Source organism: Tympanuchus pallidicinctus, unplaced genomic scaffold (assembly GCF_026119805.1).
Source record: "Tympanuchus pallidicinctus isolate F22 unplaced genomic scaffold, pur_lepc_1.0 scaffold14, whole genome shotgun sequence".
Classification (NCBI taxonomy): domain Eukaryota; kingdom Metazoa; phylum Chordata; class Aves; order Galliformes; family Phasianidae; genus Tympanuchus; species Tympanuchus pallidicinctus.
In genome coordinates this window covers 391,990-412,050 of record NW_026294659.1, presented here as the reverse complement: position 1 = coordinate 412,050, position 20,061 = coordinate 391,990, and the positions used below count along the sequence as shown (strand labels likewise).

General features: G+C 37.5%; 1 protein-coding gene across 10 annotated transcripts in view; it reads left to right on the top strand.

Annotated features, from left to right (window-relative positions):
* The window catches only part of AP1S2 (adaptor related protein complex 1 subunit sigma 2), a 32,644-nt gene extending 12,606 nt beyond the window's left edge, over nucleotides 1-20,038 (top strand). For 4 of the 10 annotated variants that reach the window (XM_052674340.1, XM_052674341.1, XM_052674349.1 and 1 more), the window contains 2 exons: nucleotides 14,350-17,183; nucleotides 18,038-20,038. Coding sequence is in view for 7 of the 10 variants with exons in the window: in XM_052674349.1 (XP_052530309.1) it covers nucleotides 14,350-14,385 (36 nt within the window). In the remaining 3 variants the exon portion in view is untranslated. Of the gene's footprint in view, nucleotides 1-6,939; nucleotides 7,035-7,508; nucleotides 7,574-9,764; nucleotides 9,852-14,349; nucleotides 17,184-18,037 lie in introns of all 10 variants that reach the window. The other 6 variants (XM_052674346.1, XM_052674345.1, XM_052674348.1 and 3 more) reach the window with 6 other exon arrangements.
* The last annotated feature ends 23 nt before the right edge of the window (nucleotides 20,039-20,061 follow it).

The window sequence follows — 20,061 nt, the reverse complement described above, 5'->3', positions numbered from 1 at the left end:
AAAACTATTATTGAATATGCAGCATTATTAATTAGTAATGATGCATACATTAATGCATGAAGCACCTTAGACATCAAAAGCTGTACAGAATACTTACACAAAGGAAAATCATTACAAATACATTAAGTGGCTGTTTGAGTAATGTTAAAAGAAAATGCAGAGGCATAAATTGCTGAATAGTGCATCAGTTCTTAATAGTCTTGCCTACTTGTATTCTTGTGGCGTTTCTCCAGGGTGTGCTTCTGTTTCTGAGCACCTACTTCAGTGTCCAATTAAGTTTCTTGGTGCTGTGCAATCCTCTTAATGCTAGGCTTCACATGCCTGAAACATGCTAAGTTTTTAAGCCTTTTTCCACCTTCAGTTTCTTGTTAGCTCTTAGTATTGCGATCAGTTCAGGTATTTGTTCCCTACCTCCTATTTATTAGCACCTGACATAACTTACCAATAGTTGGTCATTAATACTGACAACGTTACCCTGTGAATGATAGTGAAAAGGAATCCAGTGCTTGTGTGCTTCATTGGAAATCTGTTGCTAGGAGTGCATCTTTAGAAAACTCTGCTGTTGTGTGTCTTGTTTGATAATTGTTCTTTTGCTGTAAAAATTCTACATGCTTAACTGGGGTTTACAGAGACAAGTGGTTCTGAAAAGGTGGTATTTCATGTAGTCAACTCAATTATGCCAGGAGAAGAATATTTGCATGCGGAATGTAGCTGTGTGTGAGATGTATACATGTGGTCTTTGGAAGAGCTGAAACATGCTTGATTTCATAACGTTTAACATTTTTAATGCGTGGAACTTGACACGCTGCTTTTATGGAAAGGATCGGTTCTTTTTCCACTTCATTTGCTGTGTTTACTTGGACCATCAGGTAAAACTGAAATAGTGCTTAGAATTGTGCTAAAATGGTAATGTTCAGTAATATTCTGATATATAAACCAAGCAATTGAACTTGCACAAAATTGCTGATCTTCATTTGAAGTAGGTGCAAGTTCCTAAATATTAGTGAAAATTCCTTTTGGTACATTTCCCATGTAGTTTTTGATAAAATTATTTCAGAATTCTTTTTTTTTTTTTTTTTTTTTTCACTATTACTTTTTTTTGGTGTGTTTTCAGTAGTCGATTGCAGAACATATAATAAAAGGAAAAAAAAAGGTTTATTTTTGAAGATTTCAATGAAAAAGTCAGTGCATCTATTCACAAATCACTTCTTCATCACTGCTTTACTAACAGTTGAAAGTGTAGAAGCTGTGTGAATGTTCTTGCTAGGCTCTTGTAGTTTGTCTTCTGACAGTGTCCACTAATCACAGAGTCACAGAATGGCCAGGGTTGGAAGGGACCTCAAGGATCATGAAGCTCCAACCCCCCACCACAGGCAGGACTACCAACCTCCCCATTTAATTCTAGACCAGGCTGCCCAGGGCCCCATCCAACCTGGCCTTGAACACCTCCAGGGACGGGGCATCCACAACCTCTCTGGGCAGCCTGTTCCAGCACCTCACCACTCTCTCTGTAAAGAACTTTCCCCTGACATAGAACCTGAATCTTCCCTCCCTCAACTTAAAACCATTTCCCCTTGTCCTGCCACGAGGAATTGTTCCACATGAAGAATAATAGTTACACTATGAATCAGTGTCACTTCACTGTTTTAAGCCCTTACCTCATCTTCTATACAGAATGGTGCTTAGTCTGTTAATAGTGGCTGAACTGTAGAAGCAAGCTTAGACTTGCTACGTAGATTTAGTATTAGAATGAGCATCTTTGACATTGAAAATTTGGTCACAAAAAAGTTGGGGATGAAATGTGCTAGTTGGAAACTGTAGGCTTGAAGGTAGTGCAAAGTGTATTAGGTTGTTCTTGAAATGTGAAAATATGTTAGCATTAGCACTGACAAGCCCACAGCAGGTTGGGAGTGCAAGGCTTTTTTGGGCTGGTTTTGGAATCAAAGCACCTGTTTCTTATGATTCTTCTGAGCATCTTACCATAATCAGTGTTATTAATGTAGTCTTGATATTAGCACTTTAATATGAACTTTTGAAGAGACTTCCTTCCTATGTTGGCAGTGATGTTTTGTGCTTTGGCCATACCTGTGTGCCTCTCAGCATGAAACAAGTGGGTAACGAAACCATTATTGCAGTGGAGATCTGACTGCCTTAATTGTCTCAGTTCTAAGTAACTTCTGAGTCAATTTCAAGTGGACAGCTTGGTCAGCTTAAGACTGCAGTTCTTAGAACACATGCTTTATTTTTATTAATAAATAATGGTCTCTAATTTAATTTTTAAAGTAGGGAACTGTATGGCAGGTACTGTGATTGAGAAAAGATATACTTCTAGTTGATACAAGGTATGGGATGTACTCGAAGTCTATGTTGACTGGAAATCTCTTTCTTCTCTTGGAAGAAGTTGTGATAGTATTCTGGTAGTTTTTCTAAAACGAAGTTCAGATTTCAGTTCCAGAAGAGTGTTGGATTTATGGCAGGGCAGTTAGTCATGCTGTTAGGTTGCCTGATCATTTGACTTTTACATATGAAGTGTGTGCCTTGTCTGCTTCTATAAAAGTTCTTGACTCTTCATATACTGATCAAAAAAGAAGTGACCTTGTATGTGGTGCTGATTAGAGACAGTATTTAAGAACCTATAATGAGACACTTCCTGGCTTTGTGTGATTGGTGTGAGAAACCATGCTTGTTCATGAGATGTGTAAAATAGGTTGACAAGTGTCTTAGGAAAGTATGTTAGAAAAGTGTTCTCATATGGGAATTTACCACCTTCTTGAGGTACTGCGTGTTTAAAATGCGCTGTTTAAAATGTAGATGCTTGTAAAGCAGTAGGTGAAAAAATGCATGCATGTGGAAAAAGGCCTTTTTTTTTTTTATTCTTTGGCCTTGAGATTCTTCTTTTCACATTTCTGGGAATAAAAAGTTTGTTTGCTTGTTGTTAAAGACCAGCATAGCTTGCTTGTGACTATGTATATAACTCAAAACCATATAAATGGTCAATTGCTTTTTTGTTTACTTTCCTATGTGAATTGAACAGATGTTTACTTCATTCAGAAAAGTAACTACTATAGAACATGACTATAGTCAAACATATATACATTACTGTATGCATAATATGCTTCAGTGTATGGGAAGAACTCATTTGTACCTTCTCTTAGGAAAACATGCTTATCAATTTGTTGGTGCTATAAATTATTCTCATGGTCATGAAAATTAGCCTGCTTTTTAAATTTGGGATTCGCAGGATGCAAAGCAAGAACATATTTAATTATTTTGTAACTTCAGTAAGTGGAATTGCTACAGTCTGGCATTCATGAATATCATAGAATCACAGAATGGCCTGGGTTGAAAAGGACCTTAAAGATCATCCAGTTCCAGCCCCCTGCTATGTGCAGGGTCGCCAACCACCAGAGCAGGCTGCCCAGAGGCACATCCAGCCTGGCCTTGAATGCCTCCAGGGATGGGGCATCCACAGCCTGCTTGGGTGACCTGTTCCAGTGCGTCACCACCCTCTGTGTGAAAAACTTCCTTCTCATATCTAACCTAAACCTCCCCTGTCTCAGTTTAAAACCATTTCCCCTTGTCCTATCACTATCCAGCCATGAATATGAGTATGTCAGTTTAACTTCCAAATTTTTTGCTCTATCATCTTGGTCTGTTTTCTGTTAACTATTTCACTCTCTAGCAGTCTGTTTAAGTAAAAAACTGTAGTCCCAAATTCCTATAAAAATCTGTTTACAACTGTCTTGATTTTAAGTTGGTGACAAGCACTTATGAAAACTGACAACTGCTTTTGAAGATGTCTTTGTAGTTTCTGATATATTTAATATAAATTAAGCTGGGGTTCAGGTGGAATGAGCTCTAAGAATATGCATAATAAGAAATCATAGGAAACAAAATCCTAACAAACCTCTGAGTACTCTAAGTTGTTATTTTAATAGTTGCAGAAAGTTCTGTAATTTTTGATAGCAGAGGTGCTTCCTTACTTACAATACATAGTTTTCAGCTGTCCTCTTGGTGCTGTAAACTAGACTTTCCTGCAGATACTTAACAAATGATAGCATTTTGTTTAAAGCTTTAGGAGTTTGTCCAAAAAATGAGTAGTAGAACATGCAGCTCTGCTCTGCTTTTTTCCCAAATAGGAGTGAGAGGTGGGGAAGCTGATCTCATTTTCAAGAAGACATTTGAGACTGAAAAAAAAGTAGCATTGAATATCCAAGCAGTTGTCATACAAGGGCTGCTCTGAAAGTAATGCCACCTATTTTATTATGTTGGCCCATGATGTCAGAGGCAGATGGTGATAGGGCAGTAGAGGTTGAACCTTCCCACCAATATTCCATTACGTTTTATTGCTGTATAACAGATAGCAGCAGAAGGGCAGTCTGATACAAATGGGATCTGACATGAAGTGCTTATGAAGTAAAGATGTGAAACTAAACTTGTCAGTGGGTGCCATTTTTTTGTGCACAGATTTGCTGATGTTTGGTGAACACTTCTGGAGACCAGCCAGTGGATATGAGCACAGTAATGGGTGGGTGGTGTGTTTCAGCAGTGGCAACAGTGGGTCACCTCTGCTGATGCAGGTTTTTCTGTATGCAGGCTCTTTCTTGTTCATTGCTGGTGAGAATCCATAGCTCATGTAGTGGCTATTGAAAAATAGTGCTGAGGATATCCTCCATCACACAGTGGCACTGTGCTCTTTTATCTGCTATAGTTTCCTTGGAAATAAAAGGGATGCCTTACTTTCAGAGCAACATAGATACTTCATCCCATTACCATTCTTAGACTGCTTTTTTTTCCTCTGATAACTTTAAATAACAGTTTTTTTGTAAGAGGGCGTGTGATTTGCCTTTTTTTCTTTGCTTTTTTTTTTTTAATATGAATGTGGTTATATTTTTGGAATTTTCTCACTTTTGGGGATCAAGAAACTTAGGGCTTCATAGGTTTGCAGGCTTTGATTTCTAAATGTTGTAAATCCAGTTGTCCTTCCAGAAACATGGCCAGATCATAATCCGTCCTTCACTTTGATTTGAAAATGATAGATGTCAGTCTGCACTTCATTTTTTGTGTGGACCTTTAGCATCTTATTTTAACAAATCTATCTCCGTAATGCTTTTTTCCTTTGTTTCCTTTTTTCTTCATTTGGGGTGTGTGCATGTGAGATGTGAGTAATCTTTTTTTTAAATCAGAAGTTGTTTACAATACTGTGAGGAAAGCATCTTCCATGTAAGTGTTGTGTGTGCATTGTGTGTTTTGCAAATTGAAATGCTATGAACAGTTATTAGTATGATGAATTAGTACAAGTTGAGTTCCTGCTTTTTCTGGTAGATATTCAATACACTCTCTGATACAAATTCTAATACTATTAAACAATATCTACTGCATACAGATTTCTATGGAGTTGATTATTTGTTGATATAAGCAATTCTTATAAAACTGTTAAGGGTGTGTTAGCAGTGTACTGAACTGATACTTAATAATCATATCCTTAATAGAACTGTTATCTCTGTACACTGAACTCTCCTGATAGATTTTTCCAGAAATAGTTTTCTATGGCTTTTCTGTAGAAGCAGTGCATCATGGTGATGTGAAAATTTTAGCTCTGCTGAATAAGCCATCTTTGTTTTCAGGAGCTCTGTCGTGTGCATTCAGTCAATAAGCAGGAAGTTCAAAGAACAACTGACCAGGATTTCTTGAGTTTTGTTTGACAGTAAGGAGACAGTATCTTCAGAATTCAGTGCCCCTTTTTAAATGGTCACATAAACCTCCATTTTAATAGCACGTGCTTTCTAATTCTCTCAGTGCTGGAAAGAGCAAAGGTAATTGTTTGAACCTTGTGGTAGTAAGGAAGAAATTCCATTTTCTTCTGGTATCTGAGATGATGAGTCATGTTGCAGTGCTACTATTGTACACTAAAGCTCTCACAACCGGTGGAGGTGTTTCTGGAACTCCACAGAACAGTAAATGAAAAAAGAATGGATGGCCCCAGGAGGGATCCCATGGAGTTCAGTTTAAGTTCTTATTTTTGTGTGTCTGTCTGTGTGCATTTCGAGTGTTAGGTGTGTTGCTAGTGTGTATGGGAGCTCTCTGCAAAGAGTAGCGGTGCTGGCTGTCAAGATACGTTGGATGCATACATGTTGTAATCTTATATTGAAAATTTAATTTGAAATGGCGGAAAGAACAATTCTCAAAATAAACTTGTTGACTGTAGGTCTTTTCAGACTAAGTACGTTTGATTAATGAATGGATTCATGTGAAAGCGTTCAAATTCTTGCACCACTCATTACTACATGAAAATGACAGGGTTATCACATAACAACTTGGCAAGTAATGATATGGCAGCTGTTAGAGGAGGAAATGCCATTACGTGGCTCTTGAATTAAGTTGTGTGCATTAAAGTGTGGTAGATAAATAGAATGCAACTTTTATCTCCTTCTATGGAGCATATCTTACTTGGATACCAATGTTAGTAACACTGTGTGAAACAGTCACTAGATTAATTATATGTTAATTTGATATCATCCTGTGCTATTATGTTCTAAAATCTGTTAAGGTTGCGCTAATTAACTGATTTTAAGTTCTCATCAAGCACAGGTCAACCTTCCTAAATAACTATAGAGTTCTCTAAGGTATTTATATTGTTTAGCTTGTTAAGAAATAAAATACAAACTAATGCACGTTTTCAATGCATCGTCTTGGAATCTTTGAGCATATATTCTTTATTGATGCCTTTGTTTGCTTAACAGTGAACTGTTAGTAGGACCTAATAAAATTGTATTAATGAGTAACTATAGCTGAAGTAAATCTAAGTTAACTAACAATTTATTTTTGTATATAGTGCAGAGTATTTTTTCTTTTATTTTAAATGGAAATAAGCTGTAAATTGTTTTTGTTTTTAAAGTAGATGGTATTACATTTTCTTGCTTGATTTTGTGTTTGTAGAGCCAGAATGAAGACTGGGGAGGTTTGTCTGAGGATATCTTATGATTAAGAGCAATCTAAGACATTAGCCCTTTTGACCCCCATCTAGACGATTGGTAACTACAAAGTTTACCATTTTGGTGGCATGGATTAAATGGGTGCTATGCAAAGACTGTTGCACGTGTAATTAAATCCTTGTAAGGGTAAACAAAAATGGGTGATGGGCTTAACCTTCTGCAACACTTGCATGATGGTCTTTGAAGAGTGCTTTGAGTGTTCCCTGTTTATTTTCCTTTTTTGTACTAACTGCATCAACTCGAAGCGTCTGACTTCTACTAGCTTTCTTTTGGTGTTGATAATTAATGGGATAATGCAAGTTAGTGAAATGGATACCAAAACTAATAACTAAACTGAGTTTGGCTTTATTTACTTACAATCAACCCATGCAAAAGTGTCTTTACTGGAAAATGAGCTGTTTACATCTGCTGTGCAAAGAAAGTAGGCCCTAAAAAGACTGGGTGCTGCTGCAGTTGACTATATATCAAGTGCCGGATGCTGCATGACAAAACAAAGCTTATTTGCATATATAGTGCATTGCAACATATTTTTGTCCAAAGCAAAAGTGGAATACGTTGTGGCAGTCCTACTAATAAAGGTAAGATTTTATCTTAAATAAGGCAAGTTTCAAACACATGAAAATGATTTGCTGGAGGAAAACTTAATTAGTTTGCTGCTTCTTTGATACTGTGATGTACAAGTAGTTCAGTAAACAAATTGGTTTTTGTAATGTGGAACTAGGAATAGATACAATTTCATGTGCAGCTTTATAGATACCAGGATTTAGTTAACAGATGAGAGAAAATTACTGTGATTGACAAATATTTTTGTAACATGTTCAAAATCAAATTCACTGTGGTATGGATAGCTTTGTCATTTAAAAGTTACTTAGTATATACTGTAGTTGATCAATGCTGGGGAATGGGGAGTAACTAATATGATAGCATATTAGACTTGTAGAATTAGGGCAGCCGGCAAGAGTTCAAAACAGAATTACTTACATGTATCTGGATATAATCTAGAACTAGCAGAAAGTCTAAATGATAAAAATAGATTTCTTCCCACATCTTTCTCTGTGCAATTATTGTTTTCCCTCTCCTTCATGGTAACAAGTTTATACATAAGGGGTGATTTTCATGGTGAGGTTAGTATTGATTGTGCAAATGTAAAAAATTGTGACTGGGACTTCAAAGAGCTATTGGTAAGTTGGTTTAGACCTATGCTAAGCATAGAGCTTTTATTTAAGAGTGCTATTTTATTTTGTTGACTTAGACTGCCACAGAGACTAATTCTGGAACATGCAAGCTCAAGCTTATAGAATGCTGGGAGACTTGAGTTTTATCTACAGAATATGTCCTGGATGGATTCTGTATACGGGCATGGTTTTAGTTGTTCAGGTGTGCTTTGTCCCTACTGATTTAAACAGTGTTCTTAGCAGTTTCTTGTGGAATGCTTCTTCTTGGCCTATACTTTTTCCTGAAAGAAGCAAAGCAGTAATCACTGTGTACTGAGCACGATTTCTACCTGTAATGACTCTACAGTTGGGCAAATGGGAATGGTGTCTGCTGTGTTGAGTGGAGAAGTGAGCTGGTAGATGAATGCATATAATGAGAGGAATAGTTTGCGTGCTGGAAGTTACTGCTGCTTGTGTATTCAGTTGAGAGTGTTCAGCAGCAAGGAAAAATACCCTGAGATAAAGAAGGTTGGCTGTGGGCAAGAGGAGCCTTTGGTTCATAAAGCTTCTGTGCACGGATTATCCTGATACTTAATTAAGAGGTTATACAGGTTCAGTTTACTTAATCTGTATTACTCTGTCCAGCATAAACATGCACTAAAAGAGTAGAACTCCGGTTTTTGAGGGTTATTTCAGAAAGATTTCCTAGGGTTCTGAATTCTGCCCATGCTAAGTTATTGCAAGTGTGATAAGACATTCAGAAATAGTCTATTCTATACAGAGTTTGGCTGAATTTTACCATTTTGTAACAATGGTCTGTGTATCTGTGTTGTAAAAGGCCGGTGTTCCCCAGATGTTTTGTCTTGACTGCTGTCTGCTGTGCACCCTGAAATCAGTGTAGTTAAGTTCTAATTTACTTTTACTGCAGCCCTGTTATTGGCTGGAGTCACAGGAGTGCATTAAGGAGCTTCAGCAGCAGTGGACTTGGAGTTTTCAGTTGTTCTTTCTCCTCCTATTTATTATACGCCCAATAAACTGTTTTCATGGCCATACTGTAACTGGATTTCAGATCAAGCTGATTCTACTGAAATTGTTCATTTATAAAAACACAGCAGCTTTTGTTTTCCTTGTTAACAAATTAGCCCTGCAAATGTTTGTTCGAAGAATTGTAAGAGAAGAAAGTGTTGCAGGAACAATAAGGAGCGGAACTGCTTAAGTGCTGTTAGCAAGGAATCTGGGTGATATGGGATGTGACATGTATCTTATGATAATGTATTCTGGTCATCCCTTCATAAATTCAGCCCAGCAGTTTAAGAAATGCTTTCCTTAAGCAAAGGGGAATAAGTAATGTAAGCCTCTAGCTGCAGTGCAGGACTGGAAGAAAATGGAAGAAAACACTAGTGAATCCTGGTGTGTGAAGTGTGGCAACCTGCCAAACATACGCATACACTGGTAGAGGAAAACTCAGTGACTTGTTAGAGCTTTAGCTTCAATACAGAGTATTCAGCAACAGTGTTTGCTTAAAACATCTGTGTTCCTGTGTTGGGGTAACGGAGCCTCCAGTGGATGTTGAGAATAGTCCTTCCTTAAAGATTAAACTGTTAATTCTTTGTAGCTCACTTTGTAGCAGCCGGTTGGCAGAGATAATGCACTGCCTCCCAGAGCGATTATCACCTCTGATCCAGCAGATCAGAAATAGCAGGTAAGGAGCGGGAGGCAGCCAGCCTTATCCAGTTACAGTTCATGAAGTTTCCGTGGGTATTTTTACTCCTGCTTTTGAGAGGGAGGCAGACAGGTCACTGCTGATCTGCTGTTATATCCTCTGTCTGTTGAGGTAATGTTTTGGATGCAAATAGTATGCATATGATAGAACGTTTTTCTGAGAAGGACTTGCAGGATTATAGCTGCTTCAAACAGTGTTGTAATGACTAATTTGTGTCAGTCGTGTTTTTTGTTTAGGTCCTCTGTGTATGGGAAATTGCAGGCAAGATTTTGACTTGGAGTTGGCACTGGTGTAGGACTGTACTTCGTTTTTGAACAGTATCATAGCTAATAGTTGAACACTTGCAAGATTTCATGGGTTTTTCTAAGCTCTCTGTGGAAACACATTACTCACAAAGGAAGCAGACCTTTCCCGAGAACTATGTGACTGCAGCTTCTGAATACTTAACTAAGCAAAGGTTGGGATACAGATGCTCTACTATTTTGAAATCCTTGAAACTTCAAGTGAACAATAGCAATTTTCTAAAGCAACTTCTCATTAGAAATATTTCTTAATAAAGACTCACAGATAGAGTGTAAAAGAAATTGGTAAACAAGTGCTTGGTAGTACTAATCTTTTCCTACTGTAAGAGCTTTGTATTTTTAAACAACAGAATAATTCCCAAACTGCAATGCATTCCATGACACAGTTTTGTCTGTTGTTCTTATTTTAGATGCTATGAAATGGGGGGGGGGGAAACACCACCAAAACAACAAATCACCAAGTCTTTATCAAAAGATGAATGCTATATTGTTTTGCCTGTGTGTTAGCATGGCTTACCTTACTGGATTTGTGCTGTTTTTGATTGGAAAAAGCTGAAAGTAAAACTTACGCAAACTTTACCTGACAAAGGAAGCATGCCAAGTATTCATGAAGTCTCTTTCACTGCGTGTTCACACAGTAAACTGTCAGCAGTGCAAAGCACTGAGCTTGAGGAAGCTTGGTTTTAAGCATAAATTGTTTCTTCTTTCTTTATTGCTTAAAGGAAAAAGTGTTTTCTTGTCCACTACAGACATAAAATAACTTAAATTGTGGCTGGAAAATAAATTTGAATAGAAATTAGAAAAATTTCAGTGATGATAATAATGAAACATTGGAGTAGAGTGCCTGGAGGACATTAAAAAGTTTCCATTGTTGAATGCCTTTAACAGATTAAATACCTCTACATAACGTTACAGGTATGCTGTTTGGAGGGTGGATTAAGTGAAGTCCCTTCTAATTTTATTATGACTAATATTTTTAATTACACTTAGTCCTGACAAAATTGGTTGAGAAGAATGTCAGTAGAGTTGGGCTAGCTAGATAGTTCTGTGACTCAAATGCTACAATTTTTCTAATTTAAAAGTCTCTGAGAACTTGGGCTGAAAATTTCAGAGTTCTGACTAACTTTTAAAGCAGCTTGCAAATGCAAATACCTTTTTGAAAAGGGTAGTAATTAAAATCTCAAAACTGTGTTTAAATCACATATGCAGTGTGCATTCAAATTTTTCAAAGAAGTGATGAATGTCTTAGAGGTAGTATTTTGTGGTAGTTTGACATTGTATTGAGTTGTAAGGACCTCTTCTGCAGCTACTAGGTAGACTTAGAAAGTCATTAGAACAGATTGCTACCTGAGTCTAAGGACATTCTTCAGAGGTTCAGGTTTAGCCTCAGGTCTGTGCAGTCCCATACAAGGAAGGCAATGTAACCTAGATGCTGGTTACAGAAGTTGACACTTGTCCTTTGCTCCCCACAAGTGGGTTTTCCAGTATTCAGACAGTCGCTTCTTTGGAGGCTGTGTGGCAGGGAATGCTGTAATAAATTTAATAGATCATTAGCTGTGCAGCATGTGGGAATTTCCTCCTAGTATCTAATCTTAATCTCCCATCTTTTTGTTTAAAGCCATCACCCTTCGTCCTATTACTACATTCCCTGATGGAGTCCCTCTCCAGATTTCCTGTATGTCCCCTGCAGATACTGGAAGGATGCAGTGAGGTCTCCCCAGAGCCTTCCTTTCTCCAGGGCTGAGCAACCCTGGCTTCCACAGCCTTTCCTACTCCAGCCCTTTGTCTTTGTGTCCTCCTCTGGACCTGCTCCAACAGCTCCACATCCTTGCTGTGCTGGGGAGCCCTGATGCTGGATGCAGTACTCATGATGGGGCCTCATGAGGGCAGAGTAGACAGTAACAATCCCCTGTCTTTTGATGCAGCCCAGGATGCAGTTGGCTTTCTGGGCAAGTGCACAGTGCTGGCTGTGTCAAGCTTTTCTCTGACTAGAAATAGTTGGTCAATTTTATTTTTCCTTTTTGTGTTTATCAGGCTGCCACAGCACCAGCCTGCCTCTGTAGTAATGTCCTAGGATGTCCTCAGTGGGATACAGAGGCCTCACTAAAACTGCAGTGTTTTCTGTTTCACAGTTTTGCTGTTATCATTTCGTTTCTCAGTTACAGTTGTCTTCCATTTCATCTTTTAGATTTACCTCTACAATGTCAGTTTATTGCTAGACTGGTTGCAGGTGGTGTTCACGTGTTCCATAGGCTAAAAAGCTGGCAGGATTGAAATGGCCATTTTCTTCCTGTTGTTATCTAACAATCTATCTTGCCTTATCAGTAGACAAGAAATTTCTATCAAGATGGGACACTAATCCTCCAAGAGTAATTTGAGTCAGTCATCTATTTTGTGTACTGGGGTTTTCACATCAAAGAGGTTTCATTCTTTAAGCTATAAACAATTGAAAATAGGAGAACACCTGGGGGGGTGCATGAAGGGGGATGGAATAGTCAAGATAAACTTGTGCAGTAGTTTGAAAAGTACTGAAACTGAAAAGTAACCAGGTGAATAAACAAAAAGGAAAGGAACACTGCCACGTCTTTGTTGTTGTCATTGTAGAACTGATTGCAGGTAAAATCTGAAAACACAAAACTGTCACAGTTTGGAGTTTTAGATTGCTACAGTATGCCTGGATTTCATTTGTCTTCATGAAGCCGTGTCACGCTAACAGCGTGAGGAAAGCAGAAGTTCTCCAAAATAACCTTTAGGAATGTTTTATCTGTGGAGACTTCATCAGTTCTGATGTTAGTCCAGTGGCTCAGAGCTCCTACACACTGGGGCTAGTACTGTGTACTGTCAGTTTGAAGTTTTCTTTTTCAGTTAAAAACATGCCTAAATTCTCCTGCATTTTGATTTTTACTGTAAACTGTCACTTCTCTTTAGTAAGAGATTTTGAGAGTGGAAATTCCATTTGTAATTCACTGCTGTACACAGAGTTCTACCTCACATCACAGGAGACTTCATGTAATTTGTTTGCAGCTGTCATTTGAGAACTGCTGGATTTGTAGATGGCTTTTTTATAATGATTTTAAATAGCTAATGTGAAATAATGTTCAGATTACTGCTACAGGAAAAGCAGTATAAATGCTGTGAACCTTCTACTATATTTTGGGGGGGAGATTTCTAATTGGAGATAACTTCAAGACATTTGAGCTCGTATGTTTTGTGGATCAACTGAGATGATAGTACTACTTTGAAATGCACGAGACAGAAGAAATAGCTTGAGAAGTCATGGGAACTTTCTCTTTTTTTTTTTTTTTTTTTCTTCTGAGACTCCTTTTATTTTCAGGGTGTGGTGCTAAATTAGTTTGAAGCTTTTAATTGATACAGACTGAAAGATGGTAGCTCATACTCAGAGAGGTTTTTCCTCACAGAAGATGCTTAATTGCATACCCAGAATATATTCTTCTCAATAGCTGCTGATCGCATAAAAGCTGTCTTCAGAGCACTGATTTATGTATGAAAAATGTTGAGTATTGTGTGATTGGTAACTCATCTTTCAACAAATTGTGTACTAAGTTTCATGCTGATAAAATGAGAGTTGGGGTATTAAGTTCAGTGGTATAATTAAAAAGGGAAGAACTTTGCCTGTTGTGATGGGCGTCTCAGATTGCTCCCGTTTTTTAAACAGGCAATCTTGAAATGAACAGTAGCTTTTATATCAAGTAGTCCACCTTGCTGCATTGTGCAGTGCTCCTCACAATTGCATTCTGGAGGCCTGTTAGCAGTTCTGTGTCTGTGAGAGTGAATATGGTAGGTGATATCAAGAGCTCCTGCCTCTGCTAGCAGCCAACAGTTGGTATCTGCCGAAGGGGCTAGAATGTAGCAGATGCATAGGGTAAGCCATCTCTGGAACTCAGCTTTAAACAATTTTTGGTTGAGAAGAATCATTAGACTTTTGTAATACAGTAATTACAATGTGAAGTTCTGTATGTTGATGCTGCCATCATGCAATTATGGGGGAGGGGGGATAAAGCCATTATTTTCCCACTTAGGCTTGTCAAAAATACAGTATTTTATTTTTGTATAAAATGTCCTTTCATGTCAGGAATACAGGAGAGAATCTTTTTTTCCTTGCATATTTGTCTACCTTTCTGTTATGTGTAAGAATATGTGCATTTCTTTTGTAGCCACGTCATGAATACTTTAATGTCCCAGTGTACTAAATGGCTTCATTCATCATGCATGCAGAATTTCAGAGGAGATAGACCTGTGCCTTACTCATGACAGAACATTATCATCAGCTTGGTGAATCCAGTCATCTTACATCTAATAGAATACCACAACCATTCTCTGCTGTTGTACTTTCCTTTTCCCCTTCTGTTTTACAGTGTTGTCTCTTCACATGTCTCATTTCAACAAAACGTGTGCTTGTCAGCATATGGTTTAACTTTTTTTATTGTGTGTAAGCTTGAATTCTTATGCTTAAAAGTTCTGTAGAATTGTATGAACTAAACATCTATATACTGCAACACCTGTACTGTAACACTACTTGACCTGTGTTCATAGAATCATGTAATATCCTTTTAAGTGAGTTTTGGTGGTATTTAAATGTACCATTAAAACTGGAAGATATTTGCAGAAAAATTAGTGAAGGAGTAGTTGTATGTGGAACTGATACGTATGTATACACAAGTATTAAACATTGCACATAATTCTACATAGACCTTGCATCTTGAGTAAGGTGCTTATAGCAGTATCTTTTTCTGAAGCTGGTACAATAGTGTGCCTTAGCTCCAAGAGAGGGAAGATGGAATTGTTAGGACAATAAAAATGTCTTGTGTAAATGTGGAAATTACATTTGTATTTTAGTGTTCAAAACAATGATGTCAATAAGCAGTTCCTGTTACTGAGGGAGACCTTACAGGTGGTTGGGATGGGAAGGATTTTTAGTACTTGAAATATGTCTCCTTCAGTTGATATTTGCAGTTTTAAATGTGGAGTACAGTATGTGTTAGCAAACTGCCGCATGCGTAAATACGATGAACTTACAGTTAAAAAGAGTGATCAGAATAGGGAGAGCATATATTGCACCCTCTGTTTGGCTAGCGGAAGAGAATATTTGGTGACCTAAAACTAGTACTATTTCTGAAAATTCCTGAAAGGTAATTAGCAAAGAGTTGGCTACTGAGGTTGACTGTAAGTAGCTAGCTCTGCCTCCTATATGTGGTAATGCACTACATTTCAAATGTTAAACTGACATAAAGATGAGTTATTTAGGGGATGGACAAAAGCTTGGGTTAGACATGCAGCATTCTGAAGTTGTGGAAGACAAGATCATAGGAGTGGTTTTCCATTTCCAAGTTTGCCTTTTTTTTTTCCTAAGACATTAACAATGTGTCTAAATGTCTGGTTAATGCTGCTTTAGCCTGCATTATTTCATGCCTGTTGGCTTCAAATGCTATGCATTGAGCTGTAATGAGATGCTGTTTTTCTTGTTACCTGTATACAGCTGCTTGCTTCTAAATGACTAGGTAATGAATTAGCTTTCCTGGCATGTTTGAAATAAAAGTATTGCATGCACTTTTGTCTCATGTGAATGGCTTTTTTCCTCATCTGTGTTGTGATATATTTCATATTTGCATCGTTTGCCTTGGGTGGTTCTGAACTGCAGGTAGGGTATAATACTGCAGAATGTATTCTGTAACAATTGCATAAAGTGTTTGACACTTCCTAAGACAAGTAACACAGACAAAAAATAATACAATCTATTTCATTTGTTTCTTAAAAGTCATAATTAATGAAATTATCCTGGTTAAACACACTAGCTTTTAGATGTTACATTGAGATAATATTGTCAGTGTGCACGTAAGGGCATGTCTGCCTCAAGGCTAAGGCTGTAGTACTAAAACAGTAACGTCTTACTGAGTTTTACCAGTGAGGAGTACGTGTGGGCAAGTAGCCAATGTCCTTGAAATACATTGCTTTACATTCATTGTCAACTGAGGATCTTGATTTATTTGAAGATACTTAATCTTGATTTAAGTATATGCCTGGTGAAAATTACCTGCAACTTCCACCAGGCAACAGGGGATGACAGTGCTGAACTGCTTTAAAGACTGTAGCAGTGGTGTACGGTATTTCTTCAGAGTTATTGGGCAACTTTTTTGGTGTAATTTAATAAATGCACTGCATCACCACTGGCTAGTGGTCAGCTTTCACTCTTGTTTAATCAGTTTAAAACTTGGAAATAATGCTTTATTGCGAATGCTTTCGAGACCTGAAATCCTTGAAATTAAATTTTGTGGTTTTTTTTCCCTTTTATATTCTCTTGCTATAATTGGTTAAAAGTGTAGAGTTGGTTGTGGTTTTTTTGGTGGTTTTTTTTTTTTTTTTTTTAGCAAAATTCTTGAAGTTATTGGAAAGGGGGAGAAGCATATCCTTTAAAATGAATGCAAAAAAAGAGAGCCTTCCTTTCAAGCAGTGTCTCCTTCAGGGAGATTTCTTTTAAAATGCACAAGTAAATCTTAAAGCCTGCCATACTGTCTGTCTTCATCAAGGTCACTGTGTTCTAAGCATATTTAAATATTGCATCAGTGAGAAAACCCTACATCCTTAATATCCTGAATACTTTGTGACCAGATTTAAGTTGCTTTTTTTTTTTTTTCTTAGAGTTTATTTGGAAGCCACCTCCAAGTGCTCAGCAGCAGCCTTTTCCAAGCGCTGACTTATTTGCAAGTGAATTTGCTTTAACATAGTATCGCTTTTCCTTCAATGTTCAATAGTCTTACACAACTCTCATTAAATTCAATTAATGTGTATGTGATCATATTGTGCTACATAGTCAAAATTGGTAGAGACTAAGTTCTGATGTTTACAAGATCTAAGGCTTTTAATTATGTATTTTACTGACAAATTATTGTTAAAAATATTTAGGAAAGAATTGAAATATAATTTGTTTGCTGCTTTAACTGCTATCTGCCTTCTTCCTGCTTCATGACATGTCTTGTTTTAGGATGCTAAAGTAAGTTTATTCATACTCTGGATGTTAAAACTACTTACGTTTCCATAAAGACACAGTATCCCTTTTTATATACTATCATATTGTTAGTAACTGTTTAAAAGTGCTATCTAAGATATCAAAGTACTTTTTTTCCAAGATGCTGTAGGTTTAATGAATGCAGAACTGATGATAACTCTTTGGAATTGTGTATGAAACTTGCTCTGACTATAAACAAAGCTTTCTAAGACTAGAACTAACCTAAAATTTTGTATTCTGCCTGGTGTGGGAGAATTCAATTTCAGTCTTGCCAATTCGTCTGTCCTGCTCAGTTTATTGGCACTAGCTGTACCAAGGTTTTATATGACTTGGTTTTATATAAATGAAGCTTTTATATAAATGAAGCACAAAAAGTCTTTGCTCTTCATAAAGAGCTTGAGGGATACTGTATCTAAGTAGCATCGGTCATTTCATTCGTCTGTTTATTCATTTTTTCCCTAGCAGAGACCCATGAAACAATTTACCACAAACATAACTGACAAACTCCATTGCAAGATGCTTCGCCATCCTTCCCCCAGTTCATATCTCTATTATTGGGTTGTGATTTGATCCCTGCTGGTGCATCTCAATTGCTTCTTTTTATTACGCTTCAGGGCAATAAAATCTGCCAGCTATTCCTGTGAACCATGACAATCTAATTAGCAGCACTTTGAAAAGTGCAGCTAATGCCATGTTTGCAAACCACAGTGCTTTTATACTTCCATGTCTTTCAACTTCTCTTTTTTAATTAAGCATCTTTCGTACTAACTCTCATGTATGGTACTGTTCAGTAGATGTGCAGGATCCATTCACCACTGTCTCACATTTTCCCTCCATAGGAAGCAGAGACCCCACGTAGTGTACTTGAAGAAATTGGATTGACATAAGTCTTCACTTCAGCTGATGACATCTCAGTGTTTCATACTGTAAATGTTCACTGCCTTCATTGTAATGTTTAGCTAATGGTGTAAGATGCTGTTTGTCAGTATTACTGTTTTGCTAAGCTGCTTCATTCAGGCCTACAAGGGAAATACTCCTTTGAAAAGGGAATGAGAAATTAAAGGCCAAAAATCATAAATGAAAGGGAATTTGATTTAAATTGACTCAGTGTCTCTTCTCACTGCATTTATAGAAAAAAAAAAAGCATTTAATTTCAATAAGTGTACTGTTTTTATAAGCAAATGACTTCAGGAGATAAATGTATCGTTGACATAACATATCTAAATGAAAAGAATACATGGACACCTTCAAGTATGAAATGTTGTAGAAATTGTGTTTATGCAACCAAAGACTTTTTGTTCATCTGCATTTTTAGTAAATAGTTGCCATAATTCTGCTTTTATTCAGTTAACGCGTTAAATTGGAAACAACTGTTTACTTCTGAATTTGCCATTATACCAAAGAATCCTGTTAGGATCTGCATATCCAACTGGTTAAAACTGTTAAGGTGGCATTGCTTTTTGCAAGACATCTGCAAACTGATCATTTACTAGCAGTGAAAGTGTATTTACATGTAATTATCTTGATGAAAACTGTGCAAGTTACTATATTAAAAAGGGAATGCATGTAGTTTAAAAAAAAGAAAAAAGAAAAAATATCAAAATGGGGAAACTATTTTTAAACCAGTACTGGCTTGCTCTGAACATAGGCACACAAAAAAAAGGGAAGTAGCCTTTTTGACTGTATAGAGAGGTACGTAATGAAAATGGGATACTTTTGAACGTGGGAGCTTTACAAAAGGGAGTTTTTATGATTTTCTTTTGAATTCTACAAATTAATTTGTATTTATTCGTGTTTTGTAGTTACGCTTTAATGGGTGTCTGAGCACCTTTAAGAAAAAGCATCAGCTTAATTTTGACTACTTTTCTCGACTTACTCCTTTCCCATGTGGCACATCCCGTAAATACTGTGCAGTAGAACCAACTAATTTGCAGTGAGAATTTTGTACACTACGTTCACTGCAAATTGGGTGAAGTGAAATGAAGTAACAGTTCAGCATTTTGTGCAGACTCTCAGAAGTTGTACGCTAGAACTGTTTCACTTGAAGAAGTTCATTTGATGTGTGCTTTTGAGTTCTGGGAAGGCAGTGGCACACTTTGGAGTAGCAGTGCTACTGTGCGCGCGTGGTCCCTGAGAATGTTCAGCTTTCTTTCTTTCTCCTCCCATCCCAGGAACTTTGTTTAGAATTCAGATAAGTAGCGCCATGTACGTTTTCACAAAACTTAGCTTTGGCACTGGTGTTGGAAGCAGTTGTGTGGTGCTAGCACAAGCAGTTTCACAGCCAGCTGTGGCTCAATCTGATCTAGACTAAATGTAACCCACCAGCAAAAGGCTGGCACTGACACTCATTCCCTGATCCAGATCCAGGTAGCAGTGCTGGTGGCAGCAAAGGGGCTGACCAGTGCAGAGGGGGGCCGGGTCTGGGGCTGCAGCTTCAGTAGCTGTGCCTGAGTGGAGCCTAAGAACCTGCAGCATGCAAACTTGTCCGTTTAAGCCATTTCTGGGATTTAAATATACCAGATTACTCGAGACCGTGTTTAAGGGAGGGCACACAAAAGCAGTCGTTAGCATTTTTCTGGTGCACAAGGGCAGGTGCTAGAGTGGTGGTCTAGCACAAGTGGTGCTAGAATGACCCTTGGTGTGAGACTGAAGTTGTGAAATTACCTTAAGTCAAACCTGAAGCGATTTCCTATGTATTAAACATTTTTGAAGTTTACACTGTCACTTGTATGTGCTTGGCTGGGTTAAGCTTTGTTGTGATTGTGACAAATAAACTTGTTTGACCTTTGTCGTACTGTCCCATTGGTTTAGTTGTAATAAATGTCCATTTTTACACCGTTGCTTTGTGCTTATATGTAATTAG